At 44.4% G+C, this 17,594-nt stretch overlaps 1 protein-coding gene across 1 annotated transcript in view; it reads left to right on the top strand.

Moving 5' to 3' along the window:
• VWA8 (von Willebrand factor A domain containing 8) overlaps nt 1-17,594 on the top strand; it is a 403,863-nt gene that overhangs the window by 371,379 nt on the left and 14,890 nt on the right. The window contains exons 41-42 of the mRNA XM_062194118.1: nt 13,285-13,410; nt 15,365-15,523. Coding sequence (XP_062050102.1) covers nt 13,285-13,410; nt 15,365-15,523 — 285 coding nt within the window. The remainder of the gene's footprint in view (nt 1-13,284; nt 13,411-15,364; nt 15,524-17,594) is intronic.

Here is a 17,594-nt window from a genome sequence, read left to right as displayed (position 1 = left end):
ACCGGCACAAAGTCTGGCCAGGAACTAGCAAACCATCATTTGAGGTGACTTTCCAGAGCAGGCCCCGTGGCCCACGCACCGACACGCATTTGCTGGGCAGATATCTGAGGAGCAGGAAGTGTTGCCACCACGCGTGTTGACATGTGCCGGTACTGCACATGTGTCATTCTTCTCAGCTCCAATTATAATCAGTATCTTCATTCTCAGCCTAAACTATGTTAGCCTTTCTGATAAGATGTTGTCCCTGAACTAAGAAGGTTCCAGGCTGAAGGGACAGAGAAGACAGACATGTAGACAGATCAGTGCAGTTTACTGTGCTAAGTGTCTGCCTAGCGAGAGAGGCCACGAATGAAGTAGAGTTCCAGGAGGAAGAGATCCAAGGATGAATTCTGAAGGAAGGGGTACATGAGCCGAGGTCTTGGAGGACCCAGGAACATGAACCAGAGAAGCGTGGCAACCATGCCCCCTGCAGAGGGCACATCCCAGACGGAGCCATGATCCTGCGGATCCGAGGCATGAGCTGAGAGCAGGCCACAGTCAGGTCACACCCAGCGTGAAACGCAGGCAAGGACAGGAGGCTGAGAAGCAGGACTGAGACTTTACTTTGAGTGCTGACTTCGCTCAGGTTTAACAAAAAGAATTGTTACCAGAGAAGCAAAAGGGTCCTTGTCTTTGCGCAAGAGAGAATTCAGGCGTGAGACAGAGAGCAGGGGAAGGCAACATAGCAAGGTTTATTAGGGTAGGGACATCCGTAAGAACAGATGGGCACCTCTCCAGGCAGGACCTGGGAGAGAGAGTGCACAGTTTGCATTAAGGCTGGGGTTTTTAAGGGGATGGGTCTTGCCTTCCCTCCCCATCTCCTTCTTCTCCTGAACAAAGGTCTTGTTGGACGTAAATACGAAAAATTCCTTTCTGAGTTTTCCCCCTGAAGTTATCAGACAGGAGAAGCCTGGCTGGTGTTGCCCCACCTTAGAGGAGGGATGGTTATCGGTAGAAGGAGTAGGACCCCCTGGAAGGTCATCAGGATCCGGGCAGGACATTTGAAGTGCAGACACTGGGCTGCCTGGATGGTTATCGGGATGACTTTGAGATGCGGATGCTGGACCTAGATGTCAATTCCTTAGGCCTTTGTCACACACACATAAGCTCATTTCTGACTTCATACCTAACAGAAGGAGAAAGTTTCAGAGGAGAGAGATGGAAGCCAGATATGAAATCATAAAGCGATTTCAGTTGTTCAGGTGAGAAGTGATAGGAACCAGGGTTTCTGAAGTGAAAACAAAAGGAGCAGACAAATTCACAAAGCAGTTTGGAGGTAGAACAAAAAAACGGTGACTAATTGAATGTGGGCTAAAAAAGCTGGGGAGGTTTCAAGCCCTAGAGAACTTGAGAACTAAGCAGATGTTTGCTTTGGATGGTGGCATGTTCTCTCACTACTGGGACACCTAATATAAAAATGGCAAGCATGATATTTGAAATTTTTAAAATGTAAATCTGGAGTTCAGGAGCAAGGTTGGAACCAGACAGGGTTACAGATCTATATTTCTATTTGTGTCTGTATTTTTTATGTTCATCTATATAGAAGGCAGCTCAAGCCAAGAGAGGTGGGTTGCCTAAGGCAAGAGTCTGGAAGAAAGGGAGGTGGAGGGTGAAGACAGCCACCATCTGGGACCTGGTGCATTTCAGGTGGAGCAGCAAAGTGCTAGCTACTCTTTCCCAGCACCCAATGCCTTATCTTTCAGCACGTGATGTCCGTGGCCATGAGAGGAGCAGCCTAGGGAAAACAGTGCTGACTTTCAGGCTGCACAAACTGGGGCATCTCACTTGGTCTTTGCCAGGAAGACCAATAAATTAGTAAAAAGCTATATACAGCTTTTTTTTCTGTGACAGCAGAAATTAGGGACGGGTGCTAGTGACATCTGAGAAAGTTTCAGTTTTGCTAAATATAGTGTCACAGGATCCCTACCAAGGAAAACTCAAAAACCTTCCTGAGACGTAGCATTAGCGGCAAGTAAGCGAATACGACATAATGAAATCTCATTGACAGCCCTTGCCGGGAGAGCCAGGGGGAAGGGAGGGAGTCTGGGAGCCTCCGAGGTGCAGATCCAGTGACTTCCTAGCTGTCATTGCCAAGCAGCAGCAGTGCTGGTGAGGAGCGGGGAGGAGAGGTCTAGGTTTCACGCAGTGGCTACAACAAGCAGAAAGCTGGAAGGGGGAATAGTTCCGGGAGAGGGGCCAGCCCAGCCCCAGCTTGAACTTGGCCCAAAGAGTAAGATCCAACAAGAGCCAAATGCCAAAAGCTGACCGCATTGCAATGGCTTCTCCAAGCAAAATAAGAAATGATGTGGAGACGGAGTCCTCGTGTTAGGACTCGCCACAGTTCCAGCTCCTCCCCTGCAGAGTTCCTGAGCTGCTAGGATAGCTTTCGTGCAACAGCCTAACGCCAGTTTTAAATCCTCAGGGAAAGTTTCTAGTAACCAAGTGGCGAGTCAATGAAACCGAGGGGGAGCCACCAATCTGTCACTGAAGTCTTCTATCAGCATCTCACCGTTTGAGAAACAGGACATCAAGAAGGAAATAGCTGGGGATCTGCAGAAAGATTCTGCACTGAGGCCAAGTAACAAGCATTCAAGATGCAAAACAAGACTGTAACTGGGAAAAAAGATTTTCTCCAGGAAACCTAAGATTTGTAGAAAACAGCTGCTTTGTGTCCTCAAAATTCAAAGAAACTCGAGGCATGGGAAAGAAGACATGGATTTAGAAGGATCTGGCTAAGAAGCAAGCAGAAATAATTAGGGAGTTGAATGACAGAAGGAAAGATGATGAGAAAACCAGCAACGCGATGGCGAAGTTTGAATCTGCATTACAAGAAGAAAGAATAACTCAACTCGGTTGTAAGCCTACAAACTAGTCTGAGTGAAAAATGTGAAAAGTTTTTCCAGACGACCGAGGATATAGAGAGGTAAAAACCATAAGGAAGGTGACGCATTGAAGCAGAGTGGCTAGCCCACACTCGGGGCCGTGGGCCATCCCAGTAAGCAGAGCACCACTTGGCACGTGGTAAAGGCTCACTTACCATGTGCTGCGTGAACAAAGGCCATTCCCAGATGGACACCCCCGAAGGGGCACATAAGCAATAATCAAAGAAAACAAAGCTAAACTGAGCTATGGAAAAGCCTAAGTGTGGATCCAAAGAAGTAAACTGAATGCCGGGAAAAATTGCGGAAGAGATAAGCACCTTGCCACACTTCATGGAGCTTTAATGTTTCAAAAAAAAAGAAAATATCCTAAAACCGTATGAGAAGACGAAAACGTGCTACCATCCGACAACTGAAAATGATGCATTAGCTGTCCCTGAAACACTGGGTGCCAAAGATATAAGAATGCCTGCATGATTTTGGAGAAGGATGGGGTCCAAGAATTCCACACTCAGCCAAAATACGAAGGTGACAGGAAGACATCTTCAGATCTGCAGAGACTTAAAATGTGTCACTTAAAGAGCTCTTTGGGAGTAATTTTGAAATAAATGAGTATACACACTCAGAGACACACTTGCACACATATACATACTCGTATGTGTAAACGTTCCAGCCAGTTAAGAGAGCATCAGAATCCCATCAGAGTGGGAATTTTGTGGTCCTAAAAGACAAGCAGTGAACACTGGTACCAATAAACACAGAATCACGTCTACATAATTGTGACAGCAAGTTTGGAAAGAAACTTCAATATCAAGAATAATTCCTTTTAAAATACCCCTATTGAAAATTGTTGATTTAATAATAATAGGACCTAAATGCTCACATTATTTTAAAACTAAATACTCAGGGGATTTTTAGTTAATTCTGTTGGTTGGGTTAATTAAGCTGTTTTAGAAGAGGAATAGAGAGCCGTAAAAGCACCACACTTCATGTTTACTATGGGCAAGGCAAAGACCCTCTCATTCCTGAAATGATTAGAGAAGTCCAAGTTCAATCAGATGTTTTTTAAAGACTTACCGTTAGTCAGGCTGGTTTTTTTAGATGTATTTCTTGTGAATTACAGCATATTTTTTAGAGGCTGCTGTGTGGGAAAGGGAGTACCAGAGGTGCGGTGGCAGTCAGGAGAGCAGCTAGAAGGATGTGCCGCCGTGCAGCTGAGGGCAGTGTGGGCTGAGGATGTTCTTGGGGATGGAAAGACAGCGCCAGCTGCTGCCAGGCGTTGGGAGGAAGCGCCAGTGTATTAGGTGTGGGGGAAGCGGGAGTCACAGGTAGCTCCTGGGTGTGTGGCCTGAAAAGCTGAAGAGTGAGGTTACCCACTGACTTTTACTGTGCTGGGGAGGATCCTAGGCATGGAATCTAGGGTTCTGAACTTGTTAAGATGATGGTTACATATATGCACCTGTGTGGGTGGTTCTCAGCTTCATCGAAGCATAAAATATTTAATTCTTTGCTTTTAATTTTTTAAATCTTTATTTGAAAGGGAGACAGACACAGCCAGAGACTACAGATGAGCCGTGAGAGTTCTTAGATCTGTTAGTTCATCCCCCAAATGCCCACAACAGCCAAGACTGGGCCAGGGTAAAGCCAGGAGCCAAGAACTGGGTCCCCCTTTTGGGTACTTGAGCCATCACCTGCTTGCTCTCAGAGTGGGCATTAGCAGGAAGCTGGAAAAGCCAGGACTCAAATCCAGACATTCCCATGTGGCATGTGAGCACCCTGAGCAGTATCTCTCTGCATCAAACACCCGCCCCCAAAATGTTTAATTCTTGAAGGAAAGACCTGAAATTGTTTTTGTTTGTAAAAACTGAATATAAAAGGATGATAAATACTCACACAAAGTAGCGATGTAGTTCCATACCATCATCCAAGGTTAAGATTCTAAGGAGAATCGTCTTTGCTAAGTACATGTAAGTACCTTACAAAGAGATGTAGCACAAATAAACAGAATACGAAGACGCATAGCTTCTCTTTTCTCTGAAATACTCTTTCACTGTTTAGAGCTCCTAAGAACTTAACAGACATATTGTAACGTACTTTAGCTACAATGTCAAAATATTGAGAACTACAGAGTAAACAATTTTATTTATTTTATAAATACTATACAAAAATTTTTCTTAATCAGCAAGTCTTTTGTTCAATTGGTATAAATAATTGTCACAAAAATATACGTTGGTTGAGCATGGACAATAAAAATAATGGGCACTAAGGTTAAATAAGAGAATGACTATGCCCTATGTATCCTCAAGCATCCATCTGTAATCACTCTTCCACCCAACAAGTATTTGATAACTTCTGCACACTTCATTCTGTAGAATATACATACTGTGTACAAAAGTAGTAATTTAAGTCTATTCTTCCTAATATCTTCATTAAATAAATTCTGAAGAAACAGAAAATTAGCTTGAATATAGAATTTTTAGGTGAAGGGAATCTTGATTAAACATAACCCAATTAAGTGGAGACTTAAGATTAATCACAATGCGTTCAGTGCTAAAATCATAGGAGAGTGTCACAAACCATAAGATAAGTGGTTTTTGTCAAGTTTACTCATTCTGAAGCCCTCAGTGCTATGTGTCTGTGGGTGTGTGTGTACTTTCTGGTTAACCAACGACAAGTATTTCCCAGAAAACAAGTGAATCAGAATACATCATCCCTTGAGCATTTCAGTTAGTCTAATTGTTCTTTGCATACAAGCAGTAAAATTCTACTTCTTTTGTAGAAAGTCTGTATAACATAGACTTTTTGCTAGTGCAACCTGGCTTTACATATGAGTTCACATTAGTGTGAATTTACTGTCTCATACAAAACTGCTGGACATACTTAGAAGTATACTTCATGCAGTAGGAACATACAGTAAAGAACATCTTTGGCCCTTTGTTATAAATTAAAGCATATATTTAAATGTATATTTAAATATATAAATAGGAACTGACTATTTCAAGAAGAGTCTGAATTAGTCCCATGGAACATGGAAGCCTGTGTGTAAATGTTCTGATTCAGCCTGCAGGGACTCTTTAAAGAGCTCCCAGCCTACTGTCCCCAAGAACATACATGTGGACAGACCGGTCTCTTCCTGTTTTGAGTGAGCAAGTATCGGTGGGCTGGCTAGAGGAGGGAAAATACCTTCTGCCCAAACTTACCTGGGAGTTATGGAGTTCAAAACCAATGAGCAGAACTACTGTTATTAGAGTGTCTGTGCCCGGTGGGTCAGTGGCTGAAACACACTTTCAACAACGACTGGTTCTTATTCCTGAAAATATCAATGGCAGCAGTATCCAAAGTAATTCCTTTATCTGCCATTAAAAAGCAAGAAAGAGAGTTTACACCCACAAGAATGACTGAAAAACAATTTTTTTAGCTGTCATTCTCAAATGTTGGTGAGGACATAAGCAAACAGTCCTCGTGTACTGCTCATGGGAATAGAAAACGGAAAAACCACGTTGGAAAGCTGTTTCACAGTATCTGCTGGAGCTGAAATAGCGACATTCTGTGACTCGGGGTTTCCATCCAACACAAAGGAGCACATGCCTGCTGCAGAAGATGTGTCCAGGGGTGTCAATGTTGGCATTATCCATAATAGCGCCACACAGGAAGCAGCAGTTGGAGAATGGATGATGGGACAGAGCCGTACATTGTCAAGGTCACGCAGGAAACTGCAGTACAGATGCTGCGTGACTGATGATGGGGTTCCATGCTGATAAGCCCAACGTGGGAAATGCATTCAGTATGTCTAGCATCCTAGCTCAGCCCCACAGCACATCACAGGGTCTCCGTGCCCCTCCAGGACTGTGAGGCTGATTGGCAGCTGCGGCTGCCGCCGCCGCCTAACATCTCAGGAGATCAAAATTCAAAATCCGACATGGTTTCTACCGAATGCGTGACACTCTCCCACTACTGTAAAGTAAAAAATCCTAAATCGATCAAGGCATTGCAAGCTGACTAACACCTGTACCAGACATGCACACCAGCATGGGAAACTCACAAGGGAAATATTGAGACAGAGATGGCAGAAACAAGAGTAGCTGCTGCGTGTGTCCATTTTTATCAAGATCAAAACCAGGCAGACTTAATCCATGGAAACAGGTCAGAAGAGGGGTTACCTCTGTCAGGAGGAGGGTCAAGGTCAGAACAGGACCCTGGGAGGTTTCAAAGGTATGGGAAGTTAAAAAAAATATGGGCTTTTTGTAACCATTTATTGAGATCTGCACTTAAGATTTACCCACTTTATTATATGCATATTATAATTAAATTTTAAAAATTGTAGCAGATTTTTTTTAGAAAGCACTTTTCCCTCTCCCTCACTCTCAGTACAAGGTTTACTTTATTGGCATACGTAATAGAAGGAGTCTTTAAGCTGAGGAATCTTTTAAGGGAGGAATAATCATTATGGAGACGGAAGCAACACCAGTATGAGACGATTCAGACATAAAATCCTAGATTCTTATGTGATGGCAGATCCAGAGACAGCTCATATAATATTCTAAGGGAAAAGTAAGCATTTTTTTAAGATTTATTTTTTATTTACTTGAAAGAGTTACAAAGTGAGTTAGAGTCAGAGAGAGAGAGAGAGAGAGAGAGAGAGGTCTTCCATCCGCTGGTTCACTCAGCTGCAACCGCCAGAGCTGAACTGAGCTGAAGCCAGGAGCCAGGAGCTTCTTCCAGGTCTCCCATGTGGGTGCAGGGGCCCAAGCACTTGGGCCATCTTCTACTGCTTTCCCAGGCCATAGCAGAGAGCTGGATTGGAAGTGGAGCAGCTGGGACTCAACCTGGTGCCCACGTGGGATGCCGGCACTGCCACCGGCTTTACCTGCTACGCCACAGCACCAGCCCCTAGTTCATTTCTCTTTAACATTAAATAATAGAACATCATCTAGGTGTAGCACAGTTTGTTTATCCTTTCACTTACTGTAGGACATCCTGGTTGCTTCCAGATTTTGGCAATTATGAATAAACTATATACATCATGTATAGATTTTTTGCATAGACATAAATTTTCAACTCATTTGGGTGATTACTAAGGAGTGTAATTGCTAGATTCCCTGGTAAGGGTATGTTTTGGTAAGAAGCTGCCAAACTGTCTTCCCAAGTGGCTTTAGGATTTTGTGATCTCAGAAGCAATTAGACTTCCTGTTGCTCCACATCTTCACCAGCATTTGGTGTTGTCAGTATTTTGAATTTTGGCCATTCTAATAGGCGTGTGGTGATATCTCATAATGTGCAGTTCTGTGATGACATGTGATGTGGAACGTCTGTTCAGATGTTTGTTAGCCATCTGGGTATCTTCTCTAATGAGGTATCCACTCAAGTCTGTTGCCTGTTTCTTGATCATTTTCTTGGGTTTTGAGAGTTCTTTGTATGTTTTGAGTAAGAGTCCTTTATCAGACATCTTTTGCAAATATTTTCTTCTAGTCTATGTCTTGCCTTCTCATTCTATCTATCTATCTATTTATTTATTTATCTATTTGGAAGATAGAGTTAGACAGTGAGAGAGAGGGAGACAAAGGTCTTCCTTCAATTGGTTCACCCCCCAAATGGCCGCTACGGCTGGCGCACTGCGCCGATCCGCAGCCAGGAGCCAGGTGCTTCCTCCTGGTCTCCCATGCAGGTGCAGGGGCCCAAGCACTTGGGCCATCCTCCACTGCCTTCCTGGGCCACAGCGGGACTGGAAGAGGAGCAACCAGGACTAGAACCTGGTGCTCATATGGAATGCCGCTGCCGCAGGCAGAGGATTAACCAAGTGAGCCATGGCACCGGCCCCATCCTTCTCATTCTTTTGTTAGATTTCTAAGTAAGATGAAGTTTAGTGCATACTACATTTTCCACAAACTTCTTGAAAAACCTTCATTTATTGTCATTTTTCAAGAGTATTTATGGTCTCCAAGAATTCTCTAGATCTTTGTTCCTAATGTAAGACTCATGGGCTAGCAAAGATTTGCATCACATCAAAGTTTGTTCTCAGACCCCACCCCAGAATCAGAAACTGCATTGTTATTTATATACTCACTAAGCTTTGAGAAGCCCTGCTCTCCGTAACCTGCCAGCTGGAATCAAAGGTATATTTCACTAAATTATTTTTAAATTCTTGTGGGAAATGAATAACTTATTTTTACTTATTTTGAATTGTAAAAGTCACAAGTTCATTGTATGAAAATTCAAAAACACAAAAATTTAAAGAATGGGGCTCACCTGTGATGCTGGCATCTCATACGGGCACTGGTTCAAGTCCCAGCTGCTTCACTTCCAGTCCAGCTCCCTGCTAATGTGCCTGGGAAAGCAGTGGAAGATGGCTGTACCCACATGGGAGACTCAGATGAAGCTCCTGGCTCCTGGCTTTGGCCTGGCCCAGCCCTGGCCATTGCAGCAATCTGGGGAGTGAATCAGCAGATTTAAGATATCTCAGTCTCTTCTCTCTCTGTAACTCTGTCTTTCAAGTGGTAAATAAATTTTTTTTTCATTTATTAAACTTTTATTTAATGAATATAAATTTCCAAAGTACAGCTTATGGGTTACAATGGCTTCCCCCCTCCCATAACTTCCCTCCCACCCGCAACCCTCCCCTTTCCCGCTCCCTCTCCCCTTCCATTCACATCAAGATTCATTTTCAATTCTCTTTATATACAGAAGATCAGTTTAGTATATGTTAGGTAAAGATTTCAACAGTTATCAAGTGGTAAATAAATATTTTTTAAAAATTAAGAGAAGAGGCCGGCGCCGCAGCTCACTAGGCTAATCCTCCGCCTTGCGGCGCCGGCACACCAGGTTCTAGTCCCGGTCGGGGCACTGATCCTGTCCCAGTTGCCCCTCTTCCAGGCCAGCTCTCTGCTGTGGCCAGGGAGTACAGTGGAGGATGGCCCAAGTCCTTGGGCCCTGCACCCCATGGGAGACCAGGTAAGATATTGTGATGCCTCCTGGTTAGTTCTTTCTTGATCAAGATTTTTGTTTTTGGTTACTTGGGATCTTTGTGATTTCACATGGATTTTAGGATCTTGTTCTATCCCTGTGAAGAATGCTGTTGGTATTTTGGTGAGGATTGCCTTGCACCTGTACATCACTATGGGTAGTACAGACCTTTTTTTTAAGATTTTATTTATTTATTTGAAAGTCAGAGTTACACAGAGAGAGGAGAAGCAGAGAGAGAGAGAGAGGTCTTCCATCCAATGGTTCACTCCCCAATTGGCCTCAACAGCTGGAACTGCGCCGATCAGAAGCCAGGAGCCAGGAGCTTCTTCCAGGTCTCCCACGCAGATGCAGGGGCCCAAGCACTTGGGCCATCTTCTTACTGCTTTCCCAGGCCATAGCAGAGAGCTGGATCGGAAGTGGAGCAGCCAGGACTCAACTTGGCGCCCATATGGGATGCCGGCGCTTCAGGCCAGGGCGTTAACCCGCTGCGCCACAGTGCCGGCCCCTAGTACAGACATTTTAATAATATTTATTCTTCCAGTCTATGAACATTGAAATGTGGTAGGTCTTAGTGCAAGTACAGTCATTTCTGCAGTGAAAAATTTTGCTTCACTGTAGTGTATTTGTATACTAACACTCCATTTCTTTGCTCATTATTCTAATGTTCTATTCCAGTAATGTTTCAGAGCCATTTAAAATGATAAGTAGGACCTTTAAAAGTTAACTGGGCAATTCTCAATTATCAGTGGAAATCATAATGAAATGGTGCCTGCTCTGCTCAGCCAAGGTCATATGTACGTCCTTCCAGCCGGAACAGACAAGTTACAGTTACCCCTTTGCCTGTTACCTTAACAAGGTTTATTTTTTGCCCTCATGATAAATATATTCTGTTTTCAGAAACACTGAAATATGGAAGGAGAATAGAATTAATAATTAGAATTTTAGCATTTTGTATTTCCTTGATTGTTAGATGGTGGAGTTTAAATTTATGTTTTACCATGTTGTCATCTGCATCAAAAATCACAGAAATTACTTCATCTATACGTATCGCAATGGTGAAAAAAATCTGTAGCTTTACCCGGCGAAAGCATCATTGATTAATCAAACTGTGCAGTAGCTAGTGGTTTTGGGTAGGAGTCCTCAGAGTCATTGCCTTGTGGATATATTTATGAAACTTGGAAAATCAATGCTTAATGATCCCAGTGTTATTATGTAATGTGTCCTATAATCTTATGAGAATTTTTGCCCCACATTCCTCTAAGGAGTTCAAGAGTCTAACTTTCATGCTGATTTGATGGCAACTAACCACTGCCACCATGTTCTCTTCACTTTCTCCAGTGCTTCTTTTCGCAGGCTAGAGTTGTCTGTGAGCATCTGTCCTCATCCAAGGAAAGCATTCGAAGCCAGTGCTCTTGGGCTTGGCATCTCCAAGAGGGGTGGAGTGTCGGCATTACCACAGTAACATTTCCCAGCCTGGTTTATCCCTGAAGCCTGGGGAATCCTTGCCCTATCCACCAGAAGTGACAGGAAAGAGGAGCTACGCTCCAAGTCTGAGCCACTAGAGCAGCAGAGGGCCCCTGAGAAGGGTGCAGTGAGATCCAGGCTGTGGGATCCATGCCCCAGTGCGAAAGGTGCATCTTACCAAGGTTTATGTGACAGCTGTGCGACAGTTTGCCCCATCTTCCTGTGAGATCCTGGGGCTCTTGCCAAGAACCTACTCCCAAAGAACACAAGCCTGGAAGTTCTGGAATCAACTGCCCACCCAAATTGATACCTTTATGCTACTGAATTAGGGATTTCCTTCTCTTGATTTCACGTTCACATCATTATATTTTTACCCAGTCTTGGTAATTTTGTACCAGTTCACAGCAAGGGTATCAATGACACAGAAACAATAAATATAGTAATACCCAGAATTGGAGCATATAGAGCTTCTTTGTGTAATGGTTGCTCTACTCCCAAAACAGGCACCCAATGCCTGCCACGTGGCTCTGTATTTTCAGTGACAATGCAATCAGATAGTACACAGTGATGGAAGTATGCTTAAGTCAATGTGGACTTCGTTGTCCATAATATTTGCTTCGCCCACTTCTCATAGTAGTAGCACCAGCTCACAGAGATTGCCCAACTCCTTCTTACCTGATTCCACGTGCTAGCTCATTTAATCATGACAGTAACTCACCCAAGGAGATGCTAGTGTTTCCTCGCTTAGAGGAGACTGCGGACAGAGTGATTATTTTACCTTGATCAAATATTTGGCAGTCATGAAGGGATGATTGGAGCCAGGCTGTGTGACTCCAGAACACATGATTTTTTTTAACCACTATCTAATTTGTATGCATAGGAATATTTTAACTATTCTTGCAACTTTTTACTCATAATATAAACACAGTTATCAGCTATAATATAAAGAGTTGCCTTGACTAGGAAGATTGTTTACCATTTACCACTGTCTTAGCCACCTGGCAGAAGTTATTGTGGCAAAGTGTCCTATGAAATTACCTTCAGAAAAGTAACTCAGAAGATTTTTGAATGTAGAAAATCTGAGATCGGGGTGGGTACTGTGGCATAGTGAGTTAAGCAACTGCCCACAGTGTCGGCATCCTATGGTGTCAGTTTGAGTCCTGACTGCTCCACTTCTGATCCATCTCCCTGCTGATAGCGCAGGAAAGCAGTGGAAGACGGCCCGAGTGCTTGGACCCCTGCACCCACACGGGAGACCTAGAGGACCCTCCTGGCTTCAGATCAGCCCAGCTTCAACTGTTGTAGCCGCTTGGGGAATGAACCAGCAGATGGAAGACTTCTTTCTCTGTATCTCCCTCTCTCTGTCTATAACTCTGCCTCTCAATTAAAAAAAGAAAGAAAGAAAACATCAGAGATGTGTGCCGTATAAAATGTTCACCTACTGTTGTTTTTAGCCATTTCCATCTGCTTTCCAAGTCACAGAGAACTTAAACTAAAATTTCTTCTCCACAAGGAACATTTCTGAAGATCTCATTTTCTCTGGGTTTGCAGACAACGTTAACAAGTTCAAAGTGATGATTTTATTACCTTATAAATTTTCTAGAAGCACTAGGAGAGAAAATCCATAAGAAATGCGTCACTATTACATTTCCAGGTAGCGCGAATTTCTCCAGGGGTTCATTTGCATGCCATCTTCCTGTTTTTATGTACTTTGAGTCAGTTCATTTTGCTGTTCCATATGTTAAGACAATTAAACATGTCAAAATCTGCACAAAGGACGTTTCTCCGTCAGCAGTACAGACACCTTTCCATTCGTTCTACCGCATTCACACAGAACCTCACTTACTGAAAAGATCCCGCGTTTCCTGTTATTGGTGCACAAAGTGTGTCAGAGACCCTGCAGACGTCATTGAAATTCAGGGTTATTTGTGTGTCATTATAGGCTAAAGGGAAAGAGCGACAGTGGCTGAGACACCAAGCTACTGGAGAACTAGATGACGCCAAGATCATTGATGGGCTGACTGGAGAGAAAGCCATCTACAAACGCCGGGGTGATCTGGAGCCACAGGTAAGCCCAGCGAACACCGGCCTCGTATGTGCATAGTTCAGCCCTCCTTACAGAAACTTGCTTTCTTGAGGTATGCAAAACACCATAAACCTTGAATATGGGAAGTACTGTATTAAAAAAAAAGAAAAAACGAGCAAGGTGAAAATAAACCTTAGATTACTTAGGATACAAATCAAAGTCCAAGCAAGGAAACATAAGGAATGCTTAAGTTGGGCAATCTGAAGAACAGTTAATACAAAGACTGTAGCTAAATCGAAGGGTGAGGCTTAGGAAAATCCAAATGAGACAGTAAGTCAGAGCTAGCAACAGCCGGGATCTAATCCCACCCCTAGGAGTAACAGGCCAGAGCAAGAGAACAATGGCAAGAACCCAGAGAAGGGAATCTGAGAATCTGTGGCCTTGGTGGAGGAAGAGCCGACCCATGGCAGCAGCAGCCTCACCCTCAGATCTGCCACTGGGAGTCAGCAGCCAAGAAGCAGCTGATGCAGGCATGGAGGGCAGCTCCTAGGATAGAGAGGTGCCCTGGAGGGGAACCTGAAGACCCTCAGTATGTCTGCTAAGCCCAGGGAACTCTTCAAGCACAAGTAGTAGAGAAATCTGGGTGTTTTCTGCTGTTCTATTACTGGAAAGATCTGTGCTTATCACATCACTGAGGCAAATTCTAGAAAACAGAAGACCTTCCCTTAAATAACTCGAATTGTAGTATGTCAAGTTACTGGCAGCCATCATTTTTAAAGTATTTGCAAAGCTATGGCCCAAAAACAAATGGCAGCACAGTGAAATATTGAGTCTGCAGAAGAGCTCTGTGACTTCTGGCATTGCTGAGCGGCCTGAGCGCTGGGGGTTAGCGACTGGCAGGGCAGGGAGAGCCAGTCCATGTAAATATTTACACCAGGAGGCTCTGGTGGTAATTTGGAGTGTTCTTCTGTCTGTGGCATGGGGATGAGTCAGCTGCCTGCCTTCCTGACTCATTGTGGTCAGCACATGTGTTTGGGTACATCTGAAATTGTGAATAGTCATGGAAGCATGTGTGACAGTGATCTTAATTTGGACAGATTCAATCCATTTCTTAAAGGACATTACATTTGCCTCAAATCATTCTAATACCCACAGTATTTTTCTTCACATTACTAACTTGCCTCATTCATTTTAATTTATTTCAGCAAGTCTGTAACAACAGAATAATCTAGATCTAATTTTTTTATTTTTGGTCAACAAAAGTGGCAGACGTCTCTAAATTCTGCAGATTGGCAGGTGCGAGTTCAAAATCAAACTGGGTCTCGTGCGTCTCGCCTTTTAACTGACAGTTGTTGCTGGACAGCAGTTACCTACCGCGTCCTAGCTTTGAACTGCTGAGCAGAGAGAGGCAACAGTGCAGCAACTGGAAGGAAGACAGCACCGAAAGCTTAGCAAAGTTGAAGGCGTTCGAACACGGTTTCCTTAGGTTCTCTGCCAGAACCTCTCCCCTATGCCCTTGTTTCAGGGATCTGACGTTTCTTGGGGCTTATGGGTAGCCATCACTGCACAGCAGGTACCAGTGACATCAGTGTCATCGGTGTGAGCTTCCCTCCCAAGTGATACCCACTCTCTTGCTGGAGATACTGACTCTGAGGCATGAAATGAAAATGACATGCTAGGGTTTCTGTCTTGCCAGATTATCATTTTAAAGGTATCATATATTTTTTTAAAACATCAGCCTCCATAAGTCAACTTCACTAGACTAGATTGGGCCTTGACAGGACTGTATTCCAAAGGAAGGTGTTTTCCACACGGCCCTGACTACCAACAGGAGCCTGGCATTCCCTTCACTGAAATCCAGCCCATTGCGTTTGCACCTGCCAGGACAGCCCTGTTCATTGCCCAGCTTCCAGCTGATCTCACGGGCCAGCAGCCATTGATTTTCTGGTTCACGGCTTTTTCTATCATCCGCTCTCCCCCTCCCTCTCTCCATCAGCTGGGCAGCCCACAACAGAAACCCAAGCGTCTACGGCTGGTGGTGGACGTATCTGGCAGCATGTACCGCTTCAACGGGGTGGACGGCCGGCTCGAGCGGTCCATGGAGGCTGTGTGTATGGTCATGGAAGCCTTCGAGAACTATGAGGAAAAGTTCAAGGTAATGGCATGAGCGAGAACGATGGGAGGCCACCTTGACCACATCTACCCAGGAGTTAGCCTGACATCCGGGCAGAACAGCTGACACTGTCCATCCTCCCCTGCTCATTTGCTGATAGCACAGAGCGTGTGACCCTGTTTGTTTTACCTGCTCAAATAATTAGAATACAATACCATATGAATTATTTTTAGTTGTTTATTTGACAGGCAGATTTACAGAAACAGGGAGAGACAGAGAGAAAGAGATCTTCATTCACTGGTTCATTTGCCTAACAGCTGCAACAGCTGAGGCTGGGCCAGGCCGGGCCAGGCTGAAGCCAGAAACCTGGAATGCTATCCAGGTTTCCCACATGAGTGCAGGGGCCCAGGCACTTGGGCCATCCTCTGCTGCTTTCTCGGGCGTATTAGCAGGGAGCAGGATCAGAAGTGGAGCAGCCGGGACTCATATGGGATGCGGGATGCTGGTGTTGCAAGCAGCAGCTTAACCTGCTGTGCCACAGTGCTGGCCCCAGAAAACAACCCCGTGAGTTAAAGGACTGATTACTACAGAAGAAAGCACCGTACCGGAAGGAAAGGCTGCTTTAGGCAGTGGATGCTGCAGGCTGACACAACCCCCAGGACTGCACAAAGCATAAGAAGTGAGCAGATGGTGGCCCAGCTCCCAGGAGTTCCGAGAGCCATTCCAGTGCCTCCAGGGAGAGGCGGTGTGTTGATCACAGAGGGTGAGACTCCCTTGCACCTCACTCAGTGGAGTTATGCAAGGATGCCTATTTGTCCAGTCCTCGCTATTGCACAAAAATACTTATTTTAAATTCTATTTTCCATGACCTTTTTAAAACTTATTTTTTCAAAATTTTGATTAGTTTTTAACAGATTCAATATTTTTCCATGAACTTTTTAAAGTCCCCTCATATGTATATGTTCTTTCATTTAAAAGTAAATTATAATCAGACAGTGTTGTGTCACAGCACATTCTCCGCCCCCCCCCCCATACACACACACACCCCAGTTTGGATGCCTGTATCCTGTTTCACTGTGCCAGTTCAAATCCTGGCACCTCTGCTTCTGACCCAGCTTCCTGCTGGTGCGTACCACGGGAGACATCAGGTGATGGCCACACACATGGGAGTGTCAGATTCCTTGCTTCTGTCTAGCCCAGCCTTGGCTGTTTGCAGGCTTTTGAGGAGTGAATTAACAAATGGAAAATCTCTCTCTCTCTCTTCTCTCTCTCTCTCTCTTTCTCTCTCTCTCTCTCTCTCTCTCTCTCTCTGACTTTCAAATAAAGGAGCTTTTTTAAAAAAGTAGGTTGTAATCATCACAGTGCTTTAATTCTAACTGCTGTATTATACTTTATGCTCAGAATTCTCTAACACAATTTCAACACCATTATCACACCTAGGAAAACTGCCAGACATCACATCATATCCTACACAAACCCAGTTTTCCCAAGAGTGTCAGCAATCAGGATCCAGTCAAAGTCCACATCCTTCTTTTGGCTGTAATATCTCATTAACCTCTCAATCTGGGACAGCATCTCCACTTCCACTACTAGCTTTTGCTTCTCGTGAGTCTCTCTCTTGAGAGTCCAAATCAGTTGTCTCGTGGACCATCCTTATTCTGGATTTGTTTGGAGGTTTTCTCAGTGGTGCTATTTAAACTTGTCCCAGTATCCCTTCTACTTCCACAACTCCTTACAGCCCTTCCCGCCACACCTGGCACACTGGAGACCACATCCCCTACCTACCCACCCCTGCCAAGATGGCTGAGATTCTGAGTGGCACCTGGCCAGTCTGTGGTAGCCCCCCACCCCCACCCCGCCACCAGGCCACCTCTATAAAGGCAGGAGGCGATGGGATGAGCCACTTACATTCTGTTTACAATAAAGTATTTGGGGCATAGGTAACAGGTGCACATAGTACAAAATATGAAAGGTACAAAAGGAGAAAGGATGAGGAGCACACCTCCACCCGCCCTCTCCCAGCTCTCTGCTCCTCTCTCTGGTGCAGCCATGGTTAGCGGATGTTCTGGTCTCTTCTCAGAGGTACTTGACCAACATATATCAAGTGGCTGCA

This window comes from Lepus europaeus, chromosome 6 (assembly GCF_033115175.1).
Source record: "Lepus europaeus isolate LE1 chromosome 6, mLepTim1.pri, whole genome shotgun sequence".
Classification (NCBI taxonomy): domain Eukaryota; kingdom Metazoa; phylum Chordata; class Mammalia; order Lagomorpha; family Leporidae; genus Lepus; species Lepus europaeus.
Note: the sequence above shows the minus strand (reverse complement) of the source record. Positions and strands in the feature narration are given on the sequence as shown.